Genomic DNA, 23321 nt, shown 5'->3' with positions numbered 1-23321 from the left:
GCACAGGACTTGGTGGTAATGGGGGACTTCAACTACTCAGACATCTATTGGGAAAATAACACAGCAGGGCACAGATTATCCAACAAGTTCTTGGAATGTACTGGAGACGATTTTTTATTTCAGAAGGTGGAGAAAGTTACTAGGGGAAAGGCTGTTCTAGATTTGATTTTGACAAATGGGGAGGAACTGGTTGAGAATTTGAAAGCGGAAGGCAGCTTGGGTGAAAGTGATCATGAAATGGTAGAGTTCATGATTCTAAGGAATGGTAGGAGTGAGAACAGCAAAATAAAGACCATGGATTTCAAGAAGACAGACTTTAGCAAACTCAGGGAGTTGGTAGGTAAGATCCCATGGGAAGCAAGTCTAAGGAGAAAAACAATTGAAGACTGTTGGCAGTTTTTCAGAGAGACATTATTAAGGGCACAAAAGCAGACTATCCCACTGCGTAGGAAAGATTGGAAGTATGGCAAGAGAACACCCTGACTTAACCAGGAAATCTTCAATGATCTAAAACAGCAGTTCTAAAACTGTGGGTCGGGACCCCAAAGTGGGTTGCAATCCAATTTTAATGGGGTCACCAGGGCTGGTTTAGACTTGCTGGCATCTGGGGCTGAAGCCCGAGCCCCACTGCCCAGGGCTGAAGCTGAAGCCCAAGGGTTTCACCCTGAGTGTTGGTGCTCAGGGTACAGTCTCCCTGCCTGGGGCTGAAGCCCTTAGGCCTCCCACCACCCCAGGGCAGCGGGGTTTAGTCAGACTCAGGCTTTGGTCCCCACTCCTGGGGTCATGTAGTAATTTTTGTTATCAGACGGGGGTCGCTGTGCAATGAAGTTTGAGAACCCTGATCTAAAAATCAAAAAAGAGTCCTGAAAAATGTGGAAACTGGGTCAAATTACAAAGGATGAATATGAACAAATAACATATGAAGGGACAAAATTAGAAAAGCCAAAGCACAAAACAAGATCAAACTAGCTAGAGACATGAAGGGTAACAAAAAAACATTCTAAAAATACATTAGAAGCAAGAGGAAGACCAAAGACAGGGTAGGCCCATTACTCACTTAGGGGAGAAAAACAATAACAGAAAATGTGGAAATGGTAGAGGTGCTTAACGACATCTTTGTTTCGGTTTTCACCAAGAAGGTTGGTGGTGATTGGACGTCTAATGTAGTGAATGCCAGTGAAAATGAGGTCTGATCAGAAGAGGCTAAAATAGGGAAAGAAGAACAAGTTAAAATTACTTAGACAAGTTAGATGTCTTCAAGTCACCAGAGCCTGATGAAATGCGTCCTAGAATACCCAAGGAGGGGATAGCTGAGCCATTAGCGATTCTCTTTGAAAAGTCACAGAAGATGGGAGATGCATCCGATGAAGTGGGCTGTAGCCCACGAAAGCTTATGCTGAAATAAGTTTGTTAGTCTCTAAGGTGCCACAAGTACTCCTGTTCTTTTTGAAGACGGGAGAGACTCCAGAAGACTGGAAAAGAGTAAATATAGTGCCAATCTATAAAAAGGGAAATAAGGACAACCCGGGGAATTAAACCAGTCAGCTTAACTTCTGTATCCGGAAAGATAATGGAGCAAATAATTAAGCAATCAATTTGCAAACATGTAGAAGATAAGGTGATATGTAACAGTCAGCATGGATTTGTCAAGAACAAATCATGTCAAACCAACCCGATAGCTTTCTTTGACAGGGTAACAAGCCTTGTGGATGGGGGGAAGCGGTAGCCGTGGTATATCTTGACTTTAGTAAGGCTTTTGATACTGTCTTGCATGACCTTCTCATAAACAAACGAGTGAAATGCAAACTAGATGGAGCTACTATAAGGTGGGTGCATAACTGGTTGGAAAATCATTCCCAGAGAGTAGTTATCAGTGGTTCACAGTCATGCTGGAAGGGCATATCAAGTGGGGACCCGCAGGGATCAGTTCTGGGTCCAGTACTGTTCAATATCTTCATCAATGATTTAGATAATGGCATAGAGAGTGCATTTATAAAGTTTGCAGATGATACCAAGCTGGAAGGGTTGCATGTGCTTTGGAGGATAGGATTAAAATTCAAAATGATCTGGACAAAGTGGAGAAATGGTCTGAAGTAAATAGGATGAAATTCAATAAGGACTAATGTAAAGTACTCCACTTAGGAAGGAACAATCAGTTGCACACATACAAAATGGGAAATGACTGCCTAGGAGGGAACAGTGCGGAAAGGGATCTGGGGCTCATAGTGGATCACAAGCTAAATATGAGTCAACAGTGTAACACTGTTGCAAAAAAAGCAAATATCATTCTGGGATGTATTAGCAGGAGTGCTGTAAGCAAGATACAAGAAGTAATTCTTCCATTCTACTCTGCGCTGATTAGGCCTCAACTGGGGTATTGTGTCCAGTTCTGGGAGTCACATTTCAGGAAAGATGTGAACAAACTGAAGAAAGTCCAGAGAAGGGAAACAAAAATGATTAAAGGTCTAGAAAACATGACCTATGAGGGAAGACTGAAAAAATTGGGTTTGTTTAGTCTGGAAAAGAGAAGACTGAGAGGGGACATGATAACAGTTTTCAAGTCATAAAAGGTTGTTACATGAAGGAGGGAGAAAAATTGTTCTTAACCTCTGAGGATAGAACAAGAAGCAATGGGCTTAAATTGTAGCATGGGCGGTTTATGTTGGACATAAGGAAAAACTTCCTGACTGTCAGGTTGGTTAAGCACTGGAATGAATTGCCTAGGGAAGTTGTGCAATCTCCATCATTCGAGATTTTTAAGAGCAGGTTAGACAAACACCTGTCAGGGATGGTCTAAATAATACTTAGTCCTGCTATGAGTGCAGGGGACTGGACTAGATGACCTCTCGAGGTCCCTTCCAATCCTATGATTCTATAATAGGAGGCAATGGACACAACACAAAGCTTTTGCAGAGATTCTCCGAGTAGCCCATGTATCACAGACTGGATTGAATTAGTATGTTCAGAGGTAATAGGGAATTTTACAAATCCCAAACCTGTGAGGTGCTGAGCTCTTCTTGCAGAGTGCTGAGCATCCTCAACTCATAGTGCCTTCAGCGGAATTTGAGGGCACTCAGCAGCCTGAAGGATCAGCTTTGCAGCTTAAATAGGGCTGAGAGAGTAAGACATAAATGAATACAGAATACATCTCTGGCTCAGAAGTAACACGTAGGAGACCTAGGTTTGTATCTCAGACTATTTCTCAGTCTGGAGCAGGGTGCTTGGGAGAACAGCATGGCAGCACACTCAGGGTACATCTACACAGCAAAAAAAGACCTACAGCAGCAAGTCTCAGAGCCCAGGTCAGCTGATTTGGGCTCGGAGGGTGCGTGCTGCGGGGCTAAACATAGTAGTGTAGATATTTGGGCTTGGGCTGGAGCCCAGGCTCTGAGATCCTCCACAAGTCCAAGTCTGTTGACCCAGGCTCTGAGACTTGCCTTGCGAGGGTTGGTTTGTTTGTTTTTGCTGTGTAGACATACCCTCAGATCCTAGTGGCCTTGCCTGGTGTATCACTGCAACCTTGCATACCTGACCTTGTGTATCACTGTGGACACATTCACTGACAGAGCAGAAACACAGTAATGTGTCTTCATACACTGAGAAAGAGAAGTGACTTAAGCAGAAAAAAGAAAGGACTTGATGAAGGAGCAACTTTGATTTGAACCTAGGCCCCTGGAGATAGTAACCTGTAAGTAATTATCCATTGATACAATTTACCAAGGGTCACGGTGGATTCTCCATCACTGACAAGTTTTAAATTGAGACTGGATGTTTTTCTAAATATTTGCTCTAGGAATTATTTTGGGGAAGTTCTCTGGTCTGTTGTTATATAGGAGATCAGACTAAATGATCACAGTGGTCCCTTCTGGCCTAGGAATCTATAAATCTATGATCAGTTTGTAAAGATCACCATCTGGGGCAATACCAAGGCAGCAGAGCCGAAGAGAAGTTGGTTAAAAAGTCAGGAAAATCTGGCAGAGGATGGACATGGCCAAAATTATTTTTAAACACATGGAAGATAGGGGAGAAAAAAAAAGATGCTAGTCTAGAACCGTGCACAAATGTACAAGACAGTCCTGTGTGTAATAATTTGCCTAAAATCCACAAGCTTTATTAAAACCTTTGTAAACTCTCTGCAGACCATTGATCAATCCTACCTATCAGCTAAATCTAAAATGTCAGGAATGGAATCTGCTCTCTTTCCAGTTTTGAGAGGGAGAGAGAGAGAGAGATGGATGAATCGTGTGTACACAAATCATCTCATACCTTCTGGGTGAGTTCACTAGCTTCATTGATATAACGGTCTCTCTCTTTTTCCAGCTGGTAGATGATCTTCCTCTGCTTCTGAGCCTCATCCTTATAGTTCTGAATTTCTTCTTCCAAGTTCCTCTTGGACTGTTCATGGAGCTTTACCAGGTTCAGCTGCTTTTGAGTGACACTGGCAGCCTTAAGCAAGTTCTGCAAAAAGAATCCCAGAACAATTACCATCCATGTCTGTAACTCAGAATGCCGCACTGTACATGCTATGTTAAACACTAGCTTCTGTCCGAGTGGGTGAGGGATGCCCGAGAGTCATTACACTTTATCAGATTCGCTAAATCAAAGACACTCAGTCTCCAAATAGGATCATGAGAATGTCTCCAAGAGTCTAAAGCAGGGGTCCCCCAACTTTTTATGGCATGCCCAGCCTTACCCGTAACATAATCTGTCCCTGCCCCCCCGGAAGCCATGGCCAGGACCAGGATTTTGGTCGGGGCCAGGGACCAAGGCTGGAGCAGGGGCTGTGGCTGGGAGCGGAGCCATTGCTAGGGCCAGGAATGGGGCCAAAGCCAGGAGCAAGGACAAGGCTGGAGGACAAGGCCGGGAGCAGAGCTGCAGCTGGGCTGTGGTGGGAGGCGCAGGCGGAGGCTGAGGGTGGGGCTGGTGCCACAGCCAGGAGCTGGAGCGGAGCCACAGGTAGGATGCAGTCAGTGCTGACAGCTGGGACCATGGTCAGGAGCAGAGGTGTGGCCGGGAGCCCTGGGCTCAGGTCAGGGTCGTGGCTGGGGGCAGCGCTGGGCCTGGGGCTGAGGCCAGGACGAGGAGCAGAGCCGGACCCAGAAGCCGGAGCCATGTCTGGGGGCAAGGCCTAAGGGAAGCTGGGGGCAGAGCAGGGCTGCTTGGCACTCCCTCCCCACCCCCAATGGGGGTTGGCCCAGGCCCCGCTGCACCCCGCCCCGAAAGTTCCTCTGCATGCCCACAGTTTGGAGACCACTGCACTAAAGAATGAGGCAGAGCCTGTATTGGACTATTTTTTAATCCTGCTCCTATCTCACCCTGCAATACCCACTCCCACCCACACCCACGTTGTTTCTTGCATCTTTATCCCACTCCCATCCAAAACTTAGATCCCACAAGAGACAGATCCCCCATGCTACTTAAAAAACAACAAAACAAAAAGCAAAAAAACATCCCTCAGTTAATACATTATATACATAAAGGGAATTTGGACACAAATTTTACCACTCAAAGAATAAAACAAATCTTGCTTAAACCATGTAAAAAAATACTTTAACTCCTGTTGTAATAGACACTAAATTTCTTTCTATTCCTCACTTAAATTTAAGTATTAAAACTTTTATTTTTTAAAAAAAAAGAAAAACTTGCTTTACATTGCTGGAATTCTATTTATGACAAACTGACCGGAGGTTTAGTTTTTGCCCGCAAATTACTGCAGTTTGGGGGGGGTTGCCCACATGGTCCTGGCCTCAACAAAGTACATTTTACCCACTCCCACTATTATGGCAGCAGGTCCTGCGGGACTTGTGAGCTCCCAGTCCTGCTAGAGAGCCCTAGAACAGGGGTAGGCAACCTATGGCACGTGTGCCGAAGGCGGCATGCAAGCTGATTTTCAGTGGCACTCACACTGCCTGAGTCCTGGCCACCAGCCCGGAGGGCTCTGCATTTTAATTTAATTTTAAATGAAGCTTCTTAAACATTTTTAAAACCTTTTTTATTTTACATACAACAATAGTTTAGTTATATATGATAGACTTATAGAAAGAGACATTCTAAAAACGTTAAAATGTATTACTGGCACTTTAAACCTTAAATTAGAGTGAATAAATGAAGACTCGGCACGGCACTTCTGAAAGGTTGCTGACCCCTGCCCTAGAATGAGGCAGTATTTTTGAATTGGAAGCTGGGATACTGATGTTTGCATTACAGAAGGAATGGAGAGGGTTGTTCAGGAGGGGGGATAATGAAGGCAGTGGGAAACACCTTCCAGTCTCATTTTCTAGTAACCTGGTTGAACTTGTAAACTGAGCAAGGTTGGCCTGCAAGTCACAGAAAGATAATAAACAGGACACCAAGATCTCAGTTTAATCAAGTTACTTTTCTAACCTCACTTTAAAAAATCCTTCAAAACTAAAGAATCAGTTTTTCACCCTCTTCAAAAGGTGACCCTGTAATAGACTCATTCAGGATGCAGAACAATGTTTGATTCTCAACCAAGTGAGGAATCTAAAGAATCACAAATGGTCAGCATGAGAAATTAATCTAAATGGTGGCAGGAGAGATCAGGGTTAAAAACAGACAAGGCTGTGATGCAGACAGATGGTGTGTTTTTTATTAGCACAGCCCTAATTTGACTAGATTAACATTAAACTCGATATGTTGTAGATACTACAAGCAGAGGAGTAATCAACTGCTTAGAATATCAAATAACACGTTTGCAATAAAAGTAAATGCACATAACACGTACAGTCCCCTGCTGTTTTATATGCTAATACTAAGAAGTCCCTTTTGTGCTCACAGGTACAATGTTGTTTCAATTCACAGAAAGTGGGGGAGCATGGTTTAAGCTACAGGCATCTTATATTCAAGGCAAGATATTTGTTTACCAGTGCTAACAAAGCAAGCTCACCTTGTTTAATATGTCCCTTTCTCTCACCAGCTCATCTATGGCTTTCTTATCAATTTCTACCTGCTTTTTAACAATCTCCAACTCTAAAAGCAAGAAAAAGATTATTAAACTCTGGGTTCAAACTGCATAGCTGGAAAAAACAAAGGTCTGTGGACTTTTTAAAAAGCTTTATTAATATTATATAAATGGAGATATAATTTATGACCTCCATTTGAAAATTCAGGTGCCTAAATTTAGGGAAGTTAATCCATATTTAGGCACTAGCAGAGCATTAGGCCAAGATTTTCAAAAGGGACTAGTAATTTTGGATGCCTCTGATTTTAACCTGAGACACCGTAAAGGAGCTGGATTTTCAGAAAATGCTGTGCACTCTGAAAGACATCTCAAGCTTGGCATCCAAATGATGAGTCTCTTGAAATCACTAGTTCCTTTTGAAAATATTGGATTTAGATGTATAGAGTTGTTTTAATCCCTCTGGGTCAAATCCAGTCCTCGCATAAAAGGGCATAACTCCATTGGCTTCACTGGAGCTGCTCCCTCTTAAAACAATCTAGATTTGGCCCTTCATCCAAATACACAGAAGAATACATCACTAACAAAATAACAAAGAAGAAATGTTTCAGAGTAGCAGCTGTGTTAGTCTGTATCCGCAAAAGGAACAGGAGTACTTGTGGCACCTTAGAGACTAACAAATTTATTTGATCATAAGCCCACGAAAGCTTATGCTCAAATAAATGTGTTAGTCTCTAAGGTGCCACAAGTACTCCTGTTCTTAAAGAGGAAATGTGCATCTGAAGGAGAAACTGACATACTGATATCAGGAAGGCTGAGCTGCAGGAAACACAATGCACTGGAATGCATGAGAACAATCCAAGTTGCCAGAAGGTGCATTATCTGTTGCCTTTCTCACTCATTCAAAGACAGGGCTGCATTTCCTGTGTCTTCCCTTTCACCCCAGCATGAGGCCTGATCTGATGAAGCAACAGCAGAATGGCTGTTCTCTCGGAGAGAGATCCTTACCTTTTACAGTTATGGAGATATGAATATGAAAGACAGCATGTCCCATACATAAAGTCCTATAAAATGCTTCATGTCCCATAGGTGCAGTCAGTTCAGTATACAACCTACAGACTAGGCAGAGCACAGGGAAGCTTTTACTGTGGCAACATGTCCACACTAGGTATATAGCAGAATGGGGCTTTATATTTCAGCACTTCGCTATAATTCAGTCTATTAATACATTGTGCTGGAGTCATCTCTGTACTGGTATCATTGTAGGGGCACAAAACTGCTGGGGCAAAAGAATGTCCTGCTTGTGCCTTCTTCCAATCATCAGGGGCTGGTGCACCGGCAATACAGACTGGCACAGAAACACACACAGTGAGGGTATTTCCTGGGGTGGGAAGGGTTACACCTGCCACACAAAGGGGCTGCTGATCAGGCCCTTTATGTTTTCACCCAGCACATGCCGCACTGTGTGAAAATTCCAAAGACCTAGGAGACATATGTAAGGGCATTACAGCCATAGTGCCATGCAGGCCCCTTTCATATGGTCCCATACGGGGCACCGAAAAGGCATGAGCTTGACTTGGAGCATACACTGAATGAACATTATAACAAACAAAACAACAGTGCCAACACAACAGTGGCAACACAACAGTGCTTTGATTCCTACCTCTCTCTAGTCCAGAGATTTGGTTTCTTAGGGTATCCCTCTGGTATTCTGCTTCAACTTTTTGTTCCTCTGCAACACGCAGTTTTCTCTGGATAACTTCTCTTACCTTGGAGAGTTTTGAAATTTCATGACGCATCTGAGTCACCTCATCCTCCCTCATCTGTGTAGAAACAGAAGGGAGAGTGGGTAAGAAGGAAAATCCATTTAGAATCAACAAAAGGAAATGCTTCTTTGCTTAGCATATAGTTCCTGTACAGGACTCAGTGGCACAGGAGGCCACTAAGATAAATGCTGTGGCTTGATTTAGACAAAGACTGGAGAATGGCACCACTATTAAAATAATTTAAACAAAGCCAGCTGAGGCAAGGAGAAAGGTAATCAAATCTCATTCTTCAGGGCATAAAAGAGATCAATAAAGAATTCCCAACTGCAGTCCATCCACAGCACTGCACAACTGGCTCAATGGATTAGGTCTGAGTAGCCTTGCCTTTCAGTGAAACATCAGCTACTGGTAACTGATGGTCTGATCTGATTCTCTATCCCTAAAAGCAGGAAGCTGTTAATCTACAGCTTTAAAAACCAAATCTTTGAGTCCACATCATGTTATGGAATCAGAAAATGAAACTATTGATCCAAGACACTGCACTAAAATGTTGCCAGTAGTGATCATTGCACTAGTGACTGCAGCCAATCAATACATCAGAAATAATCCCCACACCTACTAAGAAACAAATATAAAATTGCCCTGCAGTCGCAGCAACACCATCACATTTTAAGCCTTCCACATCACAGTGTGCACTGCCCCATTCGCAGAATCAGTCACTATTAGGGACCTAATCCTGTGAGGTGCAAATACCTCCTGTGCGGAACTGTCAGCAGGACTTGGGCACACTCAAACACTGGACTTCAAAAAATTTGCAAACATTTACATCACTCGATGCTAGAGGTGCTTAGTAGTATGCCAGAGGTGTCTGCACACTGCAGGATCAGGCCCCACCTACAGCACCTACCATAATGGGGTCATGGCCTATGACTAGGGCACCCACAAGCTACCGCAATACAAATAAATAATAACTGGACAGCACCTTAACAATGAATTTTCATAAACCTGTGCTCATAATCCAATGAAGTGCTGAGCTCCAACTTCCACTGAAGTGAGGATCAGGCCCTTACATGGCTAATATCTGCCTTTGCACCCACCTTGAATCTTGTATTCAGTTCCTATTTGAACACATTGTTTGTTAAATTTTATGCAAAGATGATTCTGCTGGGAATAACAATTATACTAGCTAACCGGGCAGAGTAATCTGGTTTTTCAATAGGTAATAAAAGTGCCCTTCCAGTGTGTGCAGCAATACAACAGAAAAACAAACTCCTACAGTGTCATCTCACTGGGGTTCCAGAAAAGGATCTTTATGTTACATTAGCTCTGGACAGATCTTCTAACACATCTGTTGTCGTTTGTTTTCATTGTTTTAACCAATAGTGCCCACTGCAAGAAAGCTTCCTATCAGCAACTGACTTCTTTTAATTAGCTGAATCAGTTGTACTTTACTAAAGTTTGATAACCTATTCCTTTTCAGTCCTGTTTTCTAACATAGCCAGTGTTGTAACTGCAGCCATGCTCTTGGCTGGGGGAGGTCAGATTCAGCAGACATACAGTAATAATATCTACAGAGCCTTTCATTCCCAAAAGCTCTTGAAATGCTTTAAAAACCATATGTAGCAGTCACTTTACCCACCGATGAAATGCAGCTATCTCTGGAGTGGTGGAAAACAGCTTTTTAACAGTGCACAGCAACAGAAGATAATGGTTTAGGTCAGCAAGCAAACAACATACTGATTTGTATTTAACTTCCCGAATTGATGCCAAAGAGGAAATTTAAGTAGGCAGGATGTAGTTACCTACATTGGAAGTTGGCTGGGGCAGTTATTATTTCTATATATTATTGGCTTCCAGCAGCACTCACAATATGCTGATCACTATACAAACATAAAGGAAGGCACAGCCTCTCCCCCAAAGGGCTTACAATCTAAAAAAAGACTTTGCCTTTGTGAAAAATATCATGAGGTCTTTAATGATCACAAGTAATCAGGACCTCAGTTTTATGTCTCATCTGAAACAGCACAGTATGATCTGGTACTAGACTGGGATGCTGGTATAGTACTGACTCAGAGGGAAGAATGTCATCTACTGAATCACCAACATCAAATTCCCGACAGCAGAGGGATGTGTCTGATGCCATGCAAATATGAGCTGGTACTTACTTTCAGCTCCACTGTTTTCTGCTGGTTCTCTTGTGTTATTTGTTCAAAGGCCATGCTGTGCTGCTCGTTCTCTTGCTGGAGTTTAGAGTTTCTCGTCTGAAATTGCTCAAGTTCTTTGGCAGCTCTTTCATTCAGGATCTGTTAGATTATGAAACAATTCAGATAATTCTTTTAAATCTAATTCTAATGTATCTACATAGACAGACTGGCAGCACCTTGAATCGCCCTGGGGGATCAGAGCTACTGAAGATTTTTCTCTTGATAGAAATTGTTCTTTATCCCTGATGAAATTATTAATGTGCCTAGAAATATGATAAATGTTCAGCGGCTGGGAAAAATGACAACTTCTAATGAATAACGTAGCCAGCATCATTTTCTCTGGGAACTTTGCAAATCTCCCTCACAGGTGGTGGATAAATATTTTAATGCCTCTTTGCCATTTGGCAGGCATCACATACCCAGCAACTCGCTACAATCATTGCAAATGAGTATGAGATTCAAATTATTTTAATCATCTGAGGGGCAGGGGAGCTCTATTTTAGCAAGCAAATCCTACATTAATATGCCTATAACACTTCCTGGAGTGCGCAGTTTGCTGACATCAGGGCACGGCTATTTTCCCCCTTTAATCTGTCTTCAATCAAAAGCCCAGAACAGCAGTTTCATGGTTTATACGGAGAATATATATTTCGATATCGGAGCTGCCAGACTTTTCTTCTGCTTGATGGGACTTCCCCTGGCAAACATTACTTTATAAGTGAGGAAAGAACTATCATCATATTTTTCGGTTCAAGCATCCATGTGTGGCAGATCAATATGTACCGTGCTGTTTAAAAAAATAGGGTGTGTGGGGGATTCCCCACCCCCATTGCGTGCTGGGAGCACAGAGAGATATGGGAGGTGAGCATCGTGACTTCTGCAGCATAGAAGAGCCAGGACTCAGTTGTAATGACTATGAAGGGGATTCTTTATTGAAGCTGCTGTGGTTCTCTGACATAGGGTCATAGAATCATAGAAGATTAGGGTTGAAAGAGACCTCAGGAGGTCATCTAGTCCAAACCCCTGCTCTCCCTAAATCCTGGGCTAAGAAGCCACAGACAGAGTACAGAAGTGATGAGAAAGCATTAGAGAAGGGAATGACAAAGCATGTTGCAGTTGCTGTGTGTAATATGGGCCCCTTGGGGATACCCTAGCTAATAAACCTTGGACTGGGTTTGGTGGATCCTGGAACTGTTCTCCAGGGCTGCGCCAGACCCAATCCTGTTCTGAGAAATAATCAAGTTTTCCTTTCAACTATTCATGTGAATTCTGTTTTATTTAGACTTTAAACTAAATTAACAAAAACATTGTCATAGGCTTCTACCCACACTGACTCTTAGACCTGAAGGGATGAGAGAACCATACATTTATAAGACACACACAACTCCTCAAAAACTTTCCCTTGAGGAAACATTGCTTTATAATTATTAAATCTCTTATGCTATTTACTGAAATTGCTTCTGTGGGCGCTTCTCAGAGTCATGGGAAATAGATGAACGATACAAACTAGTAGCAAAACACTGCTTTAGGACTTTGCCAGAAAACCGGTTTGAAAATAGTACTTGGTTAAAAAAATAAAAAGACTTAAGACAATACTTCTCACTTCTCTAGAGACTTTTGTAATGTTTATACAAACATTCATTAGCTAAACTTCACAGTAAATTTGAGAGGTAGGTAAGTGTAATTTTTCCCAGTTTTCCGATGGGGAAACCAAAGCACAGAGGTTTCCCAACACAACACAGCAAGTCTTTTGCAGAACTGGGAATATAGTCCGAGTTCAGACTGCCAGTCTGCTGCTCTGACCACTAAATCACACCAGCTTTGGGATATTTGGTCCCAATCACTGTGGTCTTTGCAAGAAGAGTCCTAAAAATCATCATCAAACAGGTGGAAGACCAAAGGCCTTTAAGAGTGAAAAAAAAACTTGTCCATAAGGAAAGGATAATACTGGACTGTCACGCATTACTATTTTAATTAGGATTTAAACATCAAGGCCTGGTCTACACTACACGTTTAAACCGAATTTAGCAGCGTTAAACTGATTTAACCCTGCACCCGTCCACACAACGAAGCCCTTTATAGCGATATAAAGGTCTCTTTAAACCGATTTCTGTACTCCTCCCCGACGAGGGGAGTAGCGCTGAAATCAGTATTGCCATGTCGGATTAGGGTTAGTGTGGCCGCAAATCGACGGTATTGGACTCCGGGCGGTATCCCACAGTGCACCATTGTGACCGCTCTGGAATGCAATCTGAACTCGGATGCACTGGCCAGGTAGACAGGAAAAGCCCCGCAAACTTTTGAATTTCATTTCCTGTTTGCCCAGGGTGGAGCTCTGATCAGCACAGGTGGCGATGCAGTCCCAAATCCAAAAAGAGCTCCAGCATGGACCGTACGGGAGATACTGGATCTGATTGCTGTATGTGGAGACAAATCTGTTCTATCAGAGCTCCGTTACAGAAGACGAAATGACAAAGCATTTGAAAAAATCTCCAGGCTATGACACAGAGTCCACAGCACAGTGCTGTGTGACAAGCGTAACGGAAAGCCAAAGAATCAAATGGATGCTCATGGAGGGAGGGAGGGGGTACTGAGGACTCCAGCTATCCCACAGTCCCCGCAGTCTCCGAAAAGCATTTGCATTCTTGGCTGAGCTCCCAATGCCTGAAGGGTCAAAAACATTGTCCCGGGTGTTTCAGGGTATATGTCGTCAATTTACCCCTTTCCCCCCGCCAAAAGAAAAGGGAAAAAAAAATGTTTCTCGCCTTTTTTCAATGTCACCCTATGTCTACTGCATGCTGCTGGTAGATGGGGTGCTGCAGCGCTGAACACCAGCATCCCCTTCCCAGTGGCAGACAGTACAATATGACTGCTATCCATCGTCATCATCAGCCCGTGAGTGCTCCTGGCTGGCCTCGGTGAGGTTGGCCGGGGGCGCCTGGGTAAAAATGGGAATGACTCCCGGTCATTCCCGGCAAATGGTACAAAACGGCTGGTAACCGTCCTCATCTTAGCAATTGGAGGCTGAGCTCTATCAGCCCCCCCCCCGCGCCCCTTTCATGTCTAAAGAAAAGATTCTGTACTGCCTGGACTATCATAGCAGCGGGAGGCTGCGCTCCCCTCCCGCCCCCACCCTTTAATGTCCTGCCTGGACTATCATAGCAGCTGGAGGCTTCCTCCCCCTCATTTTATCTCACTAAAAAGTCAGTGTTTCTTATTCCTGCATTCTTTATTACTTCATCACACAAATGCGGGGACATTACCACGGTAGCCCAGGAGGGTTGGGGGAGGAGGGAAGCAATGGGTGGGGTTGTTGCAGGGGCACCCCCTAGAATGGCATGCAGCTCATCATTTCTGCGGGATCTCTGGGGCTCTGACATGGAGCGGCTGTGCTCTCTGGTTCTCTAGTACACTTGCCCCATATTCTAGGCAGGACTGACTCTATTTTTAGACAAAACATAAAGAAGGGAATGACCCGGGGAGTCATTCCCATTTTTGTCCATGCGCCCCCAGCCGACCTCAGGGAGGCCAGCAAGAAGTACCAATGACAGCAGCAGATGGTACAAAATGACTGATAACCGTCATCTCATCGCCAATTTACAATGGCAGACGGTGCAATAGGGCTGGTAACCGTCTCTGCTACCTTGCAAAGGCAAATGAATGCTGCTGTGTAGCACTGCAGTACCGCGTCTGTCAGCAGCATCCAATACACATACGGTGACAGTGACAAGGCAAAACGGGCTCCATGGTTGCCATGCTATGGCGTCTGCCAGCGCAATCCAGGGAAAAAGGGCGCAAAATGATTGTCTGCCGTTGCTTTCACAGAGGAAGGATTCAGTGACGACATTTACCCAGAATCACCGGCGGCACTGTTTTTGCATTGGGATCGCAACCCAGAATTCCAATGGGCGGGGGAGACTGCTGGAACTAAGGGATAGCTACGGGATAGCTACCCACAGTGCAACGCTCCAGAAATCGACACTAGGCTCGGTACATAGACTCATAGACTTTAAGGTCAGAAGGGACCATTATGATCATCTAGTCTGACCTCCTGCACAATGCAGACCACAGAATCTTACCCATCCACTTCTATAACAAACTCCTAACCTATGTCTGAGTTATTGAAGTCTTCAAATTGTGGTTTGAAGACCTCAAGCTGCAGAGAATCCTCCAGCAAGTGACCCATGCCCCACGCTGCAGAGGAAGGCAAAAAACCTCCAGGGCCTCTGCCAATCTGCCCCGGAGGAAAATTCCCTCCCGACCTCAAATATGGCGATCAGTTAAACCCTGAGCATGTGGGCAAGACTCACCCGCCAGCACCCAGGAAAGAATTCTCTGCAGTAACTCAGATCCCATCCCATCTAACATCCCATCACAGACCACTGGCCATACTTACCTGCTGATATTCAAAGATCAATTGCCAAAATTAATTGCCAAAATTAGACTATCCCATCATACCATCCCTTCCATAAACTTATCAAGCTTAGTCTTAAAGCCAGATATGTCTTTTGCCCCCACTACTCCCCTTGGAAGGCTGTTCCAGAACTTCACTCCTCTAATGGTTAGAAACCTTTGTCTAATTTCAAGTCTAAACTTCCTAGTGTCCAGTTTATACCCATTTGTTCTTGTGTCTACATTGGTACTAAGCTTAAATAATTCCTCTCCCTCCCTAATATTAATCCCTCTGATATATTTATAAAGAGCAAGCATATCCCCCCTCAACCTTCTTTTGGTTAGGCTAAACAAGCCAAGCTCTTTGAGTCTCCTTTCATAAGACAGGTTTTCCATTCCTCGGATCATCCTAGTAGCCCGTCTCTGAACCTGTTCCAGTTTGAATTCATCCTTCTTAAACATGGGAGACCAGAACTGCACACAGTACTCCAGATGAGGTCTCACCAGTGCCTTATATAATGGTACTAACACCTCCTTATCTTTGCTGGAAATACCTCGCCTGATGCATCCTAAAACTGCATTAGCTTTTTTAACGGCCATATCACATTGGCAGCTCATAGTCATCCTGTGATCAACCAGTACTCCGAGGTCCTTCTCCTCCTCTGTTACTTCCAACTGATTTGTCCCCAATTTATAACTAAAATTCTTATTATTAATCCCTAAATGCATGACCTTGCACTTTTCACTATTAAATTTCATCCTATTACTATTACTCCAGTTTACAAGGTCATCCAGATCTTCCTGTATGATATCCCAGTCCTTCTCTGTGTTAGCAATACCTCCCAGCTTTGTGTCATCCGCAAACTTTATTAGCACATTCCCGCTTTTTGTGCCAAGGTCAGTAATAAAAAGGTTAAATAAGATTGGTCCCAAAACTGATCCCTGAGGAACTCCACTAGTAACCTCCTTCCAGTAATCTCCTTCATGGACCTACATGGACGCACACCGCCGAATTAATGTGCTTAGTGTGGCTGCGTGCACTCGATTTTATACAATCTGTTTTACAAAACTGGTTTATGTAAAATCGGAATAATCCCGTAGTGTAGACATACCCCAAGACTGATATTTTCAACAAGCCTAAGGGAGTTAGGCACTCTAATTCCAGTGAATTTCATTTGCATTTGAGCACCTAAATCCTTTAGGTTCCAATGTAAATACCAGCCTACCATACTAACATGATTGAAGCAGAACATATCTGCATTCCGGACAGAGTATAGAAAGTCTCCTTTTACCATACATAACGATCCTGAGGCCATTTCTTGCCACAAATCTTTAGGCAGTACTCCCTGTTGATTTCAAAGGGGGCTTCTGTTTAGTATGATATAGCCCCTCCAGTGACAGAGAGATCATCTTGATGATCTAATGGGTCTTCTCCATCCTTCCTTCTATTATGAAAATGCTAAAAGAATAATCTAATTTCCTCTGTGTCTGACATCTGACCCTGATACTATTACCAGTTTGTGTTGGAGATAACAGAACCACCTACTGTACCTTCTGTTCCTTGAGCTGCTGTTCCAGTTTTAGGAGCTCCTCTTTGTTCTTCAGCACATGCTGCTGCAGCGCCTTTATTTCACTCTGCTTGTTGTCCATTTCCACTTGAATGTGTTTAAGCTCCTTCTCCAGTTTGTCCTTCTTTCGAGACTCCCGGGATGCCTCATTCTGACGCATCTGGATTTCCTGCTGGAACTGCCATCACACAGTGACAGAGGAAAGAAAGACGTTAGGCCCTTGTCTGTCTTTTATTCCAACAAATCAGGTACCGTTTCCCTTTATTCTTATTGTGCTTACCTTTGAGACACAGTGGCTTTTGTTCAATACTGCCTTCCCCTGGATGGAATATGGAAGAACTGCTCAGAGGTAAACAGGCTCCCCTCTTAGGAGAGCTATGCTTTTGGAACCCCAGATGATGGGCTCAAATTATTAATTACAAGGATTTCTTAGTCATCAATCACCATACCCTAAAAGAATCCAGTCAGAAGGCTCTGATGGATTCAACAGAGCTGAGGATACCTACCGCAGCTGAAAGTATCTGCCACCCAAACGCCATGATTTTGACCCTGAGGACTAACCGCAAGAACATTCCAGTAGGGATCCAATGGTGCTTTTCGGATGTTTTCATTTGTAAGTTACCCCACCTGATCCTTGGTTTACAGTCACAACACTAACTTGGGCTCCAAGCTATCTTGCCAGGGCCATGGTTTTGCTTATTGTACCTCACCAAACAAGTAAACAGTAAAGAAGGAGGGGGAAGCCAGAACACCAAGGCAACATTCGTTGCAACATCTGCTCTTACTTCCTGCCTCTCTATAGAATCTTTTAAAAGGAAAAGCCCCTCACTTAACAGACTATAATGGTGTCACCTATCTTCTGCCTTCCTGGCCCAGCACCCCTCAGAGCCAGCAGGGGACGGGGAAGAGTCAGGATGGGCTGGTCCACCACGGACCATTCTAACCAGCACAGAATAGAGCAGTCCTGTGTGGCTCCACCTGAGCCAAGGCCACCACTGACTGCGCCTTCAGCTGTGCCAGCCACGAGCTAAGGATGGAGCCCTCTGTCTCGGGGTTGTAGCTCAGTTTCTGGGAGGGCCAAAGCACGCTCCACGGCACACAACCTATCAGTGATGATGGCCAATGAGCAAAAAGTTTGGCTCTCTGGTTCTGTTAAGCATCCCAACTTTTTAAGGCTCCTTCCTTTTAGCCCCACTGATTCTGCCCTCCCTCTCTGTGGCCCTTCCCTAGTCCTCCAACGTTTCCCTCCCTTCAATAAGCTCACAGACCACTCCCTCCCAATAGCCTCCAACAGACCTGGGTTCTCTCCCTGCTTAAGGTAGACAACAGCTCCTCTTCCCAGCTACCACTGCCATTCCATGAAGATCTCATCATGCGACCTAGCAGATCCGATGGTCTACTTGTTGAGCCACGGCTACTCTAATTTCAGATTTCATGGCTCTGTGCCTCAGAGGCAATGTGTGGCCCAGGAACAAATTATTTGGATTTGCTAGAGTCTAGATAAAAGGTTGCCAGAAGTGATGGGCTTCTGGGACCCACTTCCTTTGGATGATCCCACTCAAGGGTCCCAGGGCAGGTTGCAGAGAGCAGACTGTGACTATGGTGAGAGCAGAGAAACAACGGGATCTGATTCCATGAAGAGTAGAACATACCCATAAGTCTAAGGGCTGGGGAAGGTCTTCCCCAGTAAATGTCTGAAATGTTTTCCCCTGCTTTATATCATCTACTCTCTGCTCAGGAAGTGAGAAACCAGGACTTGATATGGAACCCAGGTGTCCCACATGCCAGTGCAGAGCATGACCCCAGGACTGCTTTACTGTTTGTGCCTGACAAGAAGCCCTGGTGCTAGCCAAAAGGATAATCCACCTCTTTTTGTTTTTCCACTCTTGATTTCAGGTCTCTCCTTCTTGCCTCCTCTTCCTTCTGCTGTCTCTTTCTCCCCTCCAAATCACACTCATTACTTTCTTTCACCTCTCCTTCCCCTATTGAATTTCTCCTTTCTGCGTATGGGAGCCTCTCACCATCCCCTGGCCTCTTTCTCTCTCCCCCTTTACATGTCCACTTATATATTCTCAGCCTTCTACACCTCCAGCAGGCTTCTGTAGTAAGAGGAACATATTCACAGTATGATAACCCTCAAGGATAGGAAACCTCCTGCAGACACGGAAGCTTCAAATGCAGGAGAGGACAGCCTCAAAGCGAGAGGAAACTATGACTCAGATATCTCCTTCAAATGCAGGAAATTTGGCAGCTCTGGAAGGAGTCAATAGTTGACAAACTGCTTTGCAAAGAAAATAGTAGAGAAATAAGGCAAAGGACATAAAGCACTGATGATGAACTCCTCATTGAGCCTCCGGAAAAGGTCTGGGATGTGAAATGGCCGGTAGCAGCATAGTAGTTAATGGAGATCAATTGCAAAGGTGGGGAATGGTTCAGGACAAAGACGACTACTGCAACCTGGTGAGCTTCACAGACCTGATCAATGCTTTGTTCTGCCTCATTTTTTGCCCTCTCTGTTTCTTGCTGTTGCTCTGTAGCTTGGATTAGATTTTCACGTAACTTCACAACCTCTGACAAGAGCTGGTCTCGCTCCTTTGTTACTTCTTCCTTAAACCTCAGCAAATCCCGAATACTGGAAGAAAGGAAATAATAGTCAAGCAATGTCGCTGTCTCCTTTGGGCTCTCTCTGATACCAGAACAAGCTGTTTTGTGATGATTGGGAGTTTAAGCAGCAAAGAATCCTGTGGCACCTTATAGACTAACAGACGTTTTGCAGCATGAGCTTTCGTGGGTGAATACCCACTTCTTCGGATGACTGCTTGCATCCGAAGAAGTGGGTATTCACCCACGAAAGCTCATGCTGCAAAACGTGTGTTAGTCTATAAGGTGCCACAGGATTCTTTGCTGCTTCTACAGAACCAGACTAACACGGCTACCCCTCTGATACTTGGGAGTTTAAAAGTCACTTATTTCATTTTGAACAGCTTTTGAATTAGTCTACTGCAGCTGCCAATCAAATACATGAGCTACATACTATATTCATGAAAGAGTCACGATCAAGGCAGATAGCCCCAAAATTTAACCTGCCACTCCATAAATAATACTGTCTTTATTTTCACTGCCCTCTTGGGTCTAAAAATCCCACCAATTCCCCAAAACAAGGGTTGTAACAGACAAAAATTCCAGCTTCTCCACCCTGTGCCCCTTGGAAAGTCTTTCAGCCACCTAATTTTTGCACTATTTTCCAGGTTCCCTGCACTGCTGCATCCACTCTCTTTTCTGGGGTGGCTGTACCGATGAGGTCTTGCTGCTGCACAAGTCATAAATAAATGACACTTCCTGATCTGAGGAGCTAGCAGTCAAACTCTCTTTGTATTATGGCAGCGCCTACAGGCCCCAACTGAAATCAGAGCCTCACAGTGCTAGGCACTGCATAAACACAAAGTAAGAGACAATCCCTATCTTGAAAAGTTTGCTGCATAAATATACAAGACAGGTAATGGATGGGAGAACACAGAGAGCGACAAAAGCAACTGGCCCAAGATCATCCAGCAGGCCTATGGCAGAACCAGGAAGAGAATCCAGGTGTCCCAACTTCCAGTTTCTAGTCCAGGAGTGGCCAAACCACAGCTTGCAAGCCACATATGGCTCTCTTACAGTTGAAGTGTGGCTCATGGCGCACCACCGGCCCCCATTCTCCACCCACCAGACTGTCCTGCAGCAGGGTGGTAGGGCTAGCAGGGAGTGGGAGCTCAGGGCTGAAGCCCCAAGCCCTAGCAGGCTCATCCCGCAGTGCTGAAGCCCCAAGCTCCGGTAAACATGCCCTAACACTCAGACTTCTAAAGATTGTCGGAGGGTGAGTAAGTTTGGCCACCCCACTGGACCATCATGAGTGCAAACATTTGCAGGATCAGGCTCTCAAAATCAGACACAGATCAGAGAAGACAGGCTGGCAGGTCCTAGGAAAGCTGATAACTTACATTTTCATCTGGCCTCTCTGGGCCTGATCCAACACCCACTGAAGTCAATGGACCTGATTTTCTGTTGTCCTGCACTTTGCATCGTCATTTGCACCAGTGAAAAGTGAAAGTAAAACACTACTATTTTGATTTACACTCACTTTGCATTGGTGTAAGTGACTACACAAAGTGCAGGGCAATGGAGAACCAGCCCCACTGAGTTCAACGGGCATTGGATCAGGCTCTCTCTCCTTCATGGAAATAACTTACTTGTGCTCTTGACCCAGTGATAATCCAGATCCTTGCTCCACTAATTTAGTCAGGTTCATAATTTCCTCTTTCAGTGAGAGAATGGTTTCCTTTGCTTTCTGCTCCTTGTCATAGGCTGCATCCACCATTTTCCAGGCCTTTTCAATCTCCTGGGAAAATCATGGGAAAACAGTTTAGCAAATTAAATTGGATTCAGAATGAACAACAAAATGAAAACTAATTATGTTTTGTCTTGGTTAATTAATAATACAGGTTTTGGTGGGCTATTCAGTCAAGCGCTACCCGTTTATAGTCAATTGAGGATCTGGTCCATTTTCTCTAACAGACACACTGGCCTTTACATTTTCAAAGCCTTGTTTTGATTTTGGTTGCATGACTCCCACTGAAGCCAATGGGAGTTTTATGGCCAAAAACTCACTCAACTCTGAGACTTCATGTCTTAAGGGATATTTAAAAAAATCACAAATCTGTCTTAAAATGTTTCATCTACTCTAGTTACAAGTAACACCTAAAATCATTATAACTGAGATTAGAGTAGTGGAAAAAAGACTTCTTTCCAGTTTACTTTGTGCATTTGTTGATGGGACTGTCACAGTTCAGTGCAACTGCACCTGTATTCCCTCTCCATGGTCCCTCAAGGCCATCCAATACTTGTCACAGAGACTAATTCCACAAAATCACTTCAGTTGTTTCCCGTGTAGAGAGTTAGTGCAGCCCTGCTTCAGCAAAGCACTTGAGCATGTGCCTAACTTTAAGCCCTTATATAGTCCTATTGACTTCACATGTCTTAGTTTAAGCAGTATTTAGAGCTGTAATGGAACTACTTTGTGCTTACATTTAGGCAGATGCTTACATATTTTGCAGAATCAGAGTCCTAGTCAGCCTCCTTTGGTTGTAGGTGGGGTTTTTTTTTTGGTTTTTGTTGTTGTTGTTGTTGTTGTTGTTTGGAGGGAGAGCTGGGGGGTGTCTTTCACCCAGTAACTGGAGAGAGGAAAACTTTTTGTAATAGGAAAATGTGGTTGTGACACCACAAAAATTGCCAGATGACTAAGGCACAGTTGCAGTATCTGAAGCTGCTTTTAACTTATTTTTTTTTTTTAATTTACTAGATTCCATGTTAAGAGTGTCCCTTTAATATCTTATGAAGCTTGTGTAACAAACAGATGGAAGTTAACAGTCAAGGCTGGCAATTGTCTCTAACTCTCAGTATTATGGGAGAAGGAAAGAAAGGCAAGCCAAAAGTACTAATTAAGAATCAAATGCCAGACTTACTAGGAGTCTGGAGACTTGTTTCAGATTTAGACCCCAAACCTTTCAATGCAACTCTGTAGAGACATTAGGGTCTGCGCTCGTAGATCCCGATATCAGGGCTCCCATCCAACTTCCACTAAAGTCATGGGGAATCTTTTTATTAACTTCACTTGAACTTGCAACTTTACTCAGGTGAGTATTCTCACAGAAGTCAATGGGGCTACTCAGGTAAGTAATGATTGCTCACCTGAAAGTAAAGGTTACACGGTTGGGCCCGTAGATCCTTATGCTCTCTATGACAAAAATTCAGTTTGCATACACACTGATCTAGGGCAATATGTGAACAGGAGACATCCTGAATGGGATTTTGCAATTTACTTTAGCTGGAACAGGACCAAGCCTAATGTCACCTAACTGTAGTAATCTGTTTCTAACTTCAGGTGGAGGAATGGGAGGTTGCTTCTTTTACATTCAAGATTAAAAGCAAGGAAATTTCTGATGATGGAAACCTCTGGTTTTTTTTTAAAATCACATATTACTCATTGGAAAGATAGGACTTAGAAAATACAGAGCATGTCATAATCCTTTACATAATCAGATTATAATTAGTAATTTAAAAATGCTTTGCAGTTTATTGCATAATTAACGCCAGAGACTGAGTTATACTTGATGTTTGTACTAACAGAAAATTTGTGGAAAAGATTTCTGGTAATTATGAAGCAGCTAGTTCATAAGCTGTAACTGCTTCACTGTATTGGTGTTTAAGTAACAAAAGTGATTACACCAATTTTATTTTTCAAAGCCTGAGGGCTTGCCTACACATACAGTGTTGCAGTGGAGCTGCAGTAGTGTTTAGTGAAGACACTACCTGCAGGGATGGGAGCGTTTCTCCCATTAGCATAGTTAATCCACATCCCTGAGTGGCATCTATGTCAACGGGAGAAGCCCCCTCCATTGACACAGCGTTGTCTACACCAAGAGTTCAGTCAGTA

At 43.8% G+C, this 23321-nt stretch overlaps 1 protein-coding gene across 3 annotated transcripts in view; it reads right to left on the bottom strand.

Annotated features, from left to right (window-relative positions):
• Positions 1–23321, bottom strand: part of CFAP58 (cilia and flagella associated protein 58) — a 99551-nt gene that overhangs the window by 69616 nt on the left and 6614 nt on the right. For all 3 annotated transcript variants that reach the window (XM_039481151.1, XM_039481152.1, XM_039481153.1), the window contains exons 3-9: positions 21079–21227; positions 19325–19481; positions 16833–17027; positions 10851–10988; positions 8583–8742; positions 6908–6990; positions 4267–4458 (exon numbers count right to left, since the gene is read on the bottom strand). In XM_039481151.1, the coding sequence (XP_039337085.1) occupies positions 4267–4458; positions 6908–6990; positions 8583–8742; positions 10851–10988; positions 16833–17027; positions 19325–19481; positions 21079–21227 (1074 nt within the window). The remainder of the gene's footprint in view (positions 1–4266; positions 4459–6907; positions 6991–8582; positions 8743–10850; positions 10989–16832; positions 17028–19324; positions 19482–21078; positions 21228–23321) is intronic.

This window comes from Mauremys reevesii, linkage group 7 (genome assembly GCF_016161935.1).
Source record: "Mauremys reevesii isolate NIE-2019 linkage group 7, ASM1616193v1, whole genome shotgun sequence".
Lineage (NCBI taxonomy): Eukaryota > Metazoa > Chordata > Testudines > Geoemydidae > Mauremys > Mauremys reevesii.
The sequence above is the reverse complement of the archived record's forward strand: the minus strand, read 5'-3'. Positions and strand labels throughout refer to the sequence as shown.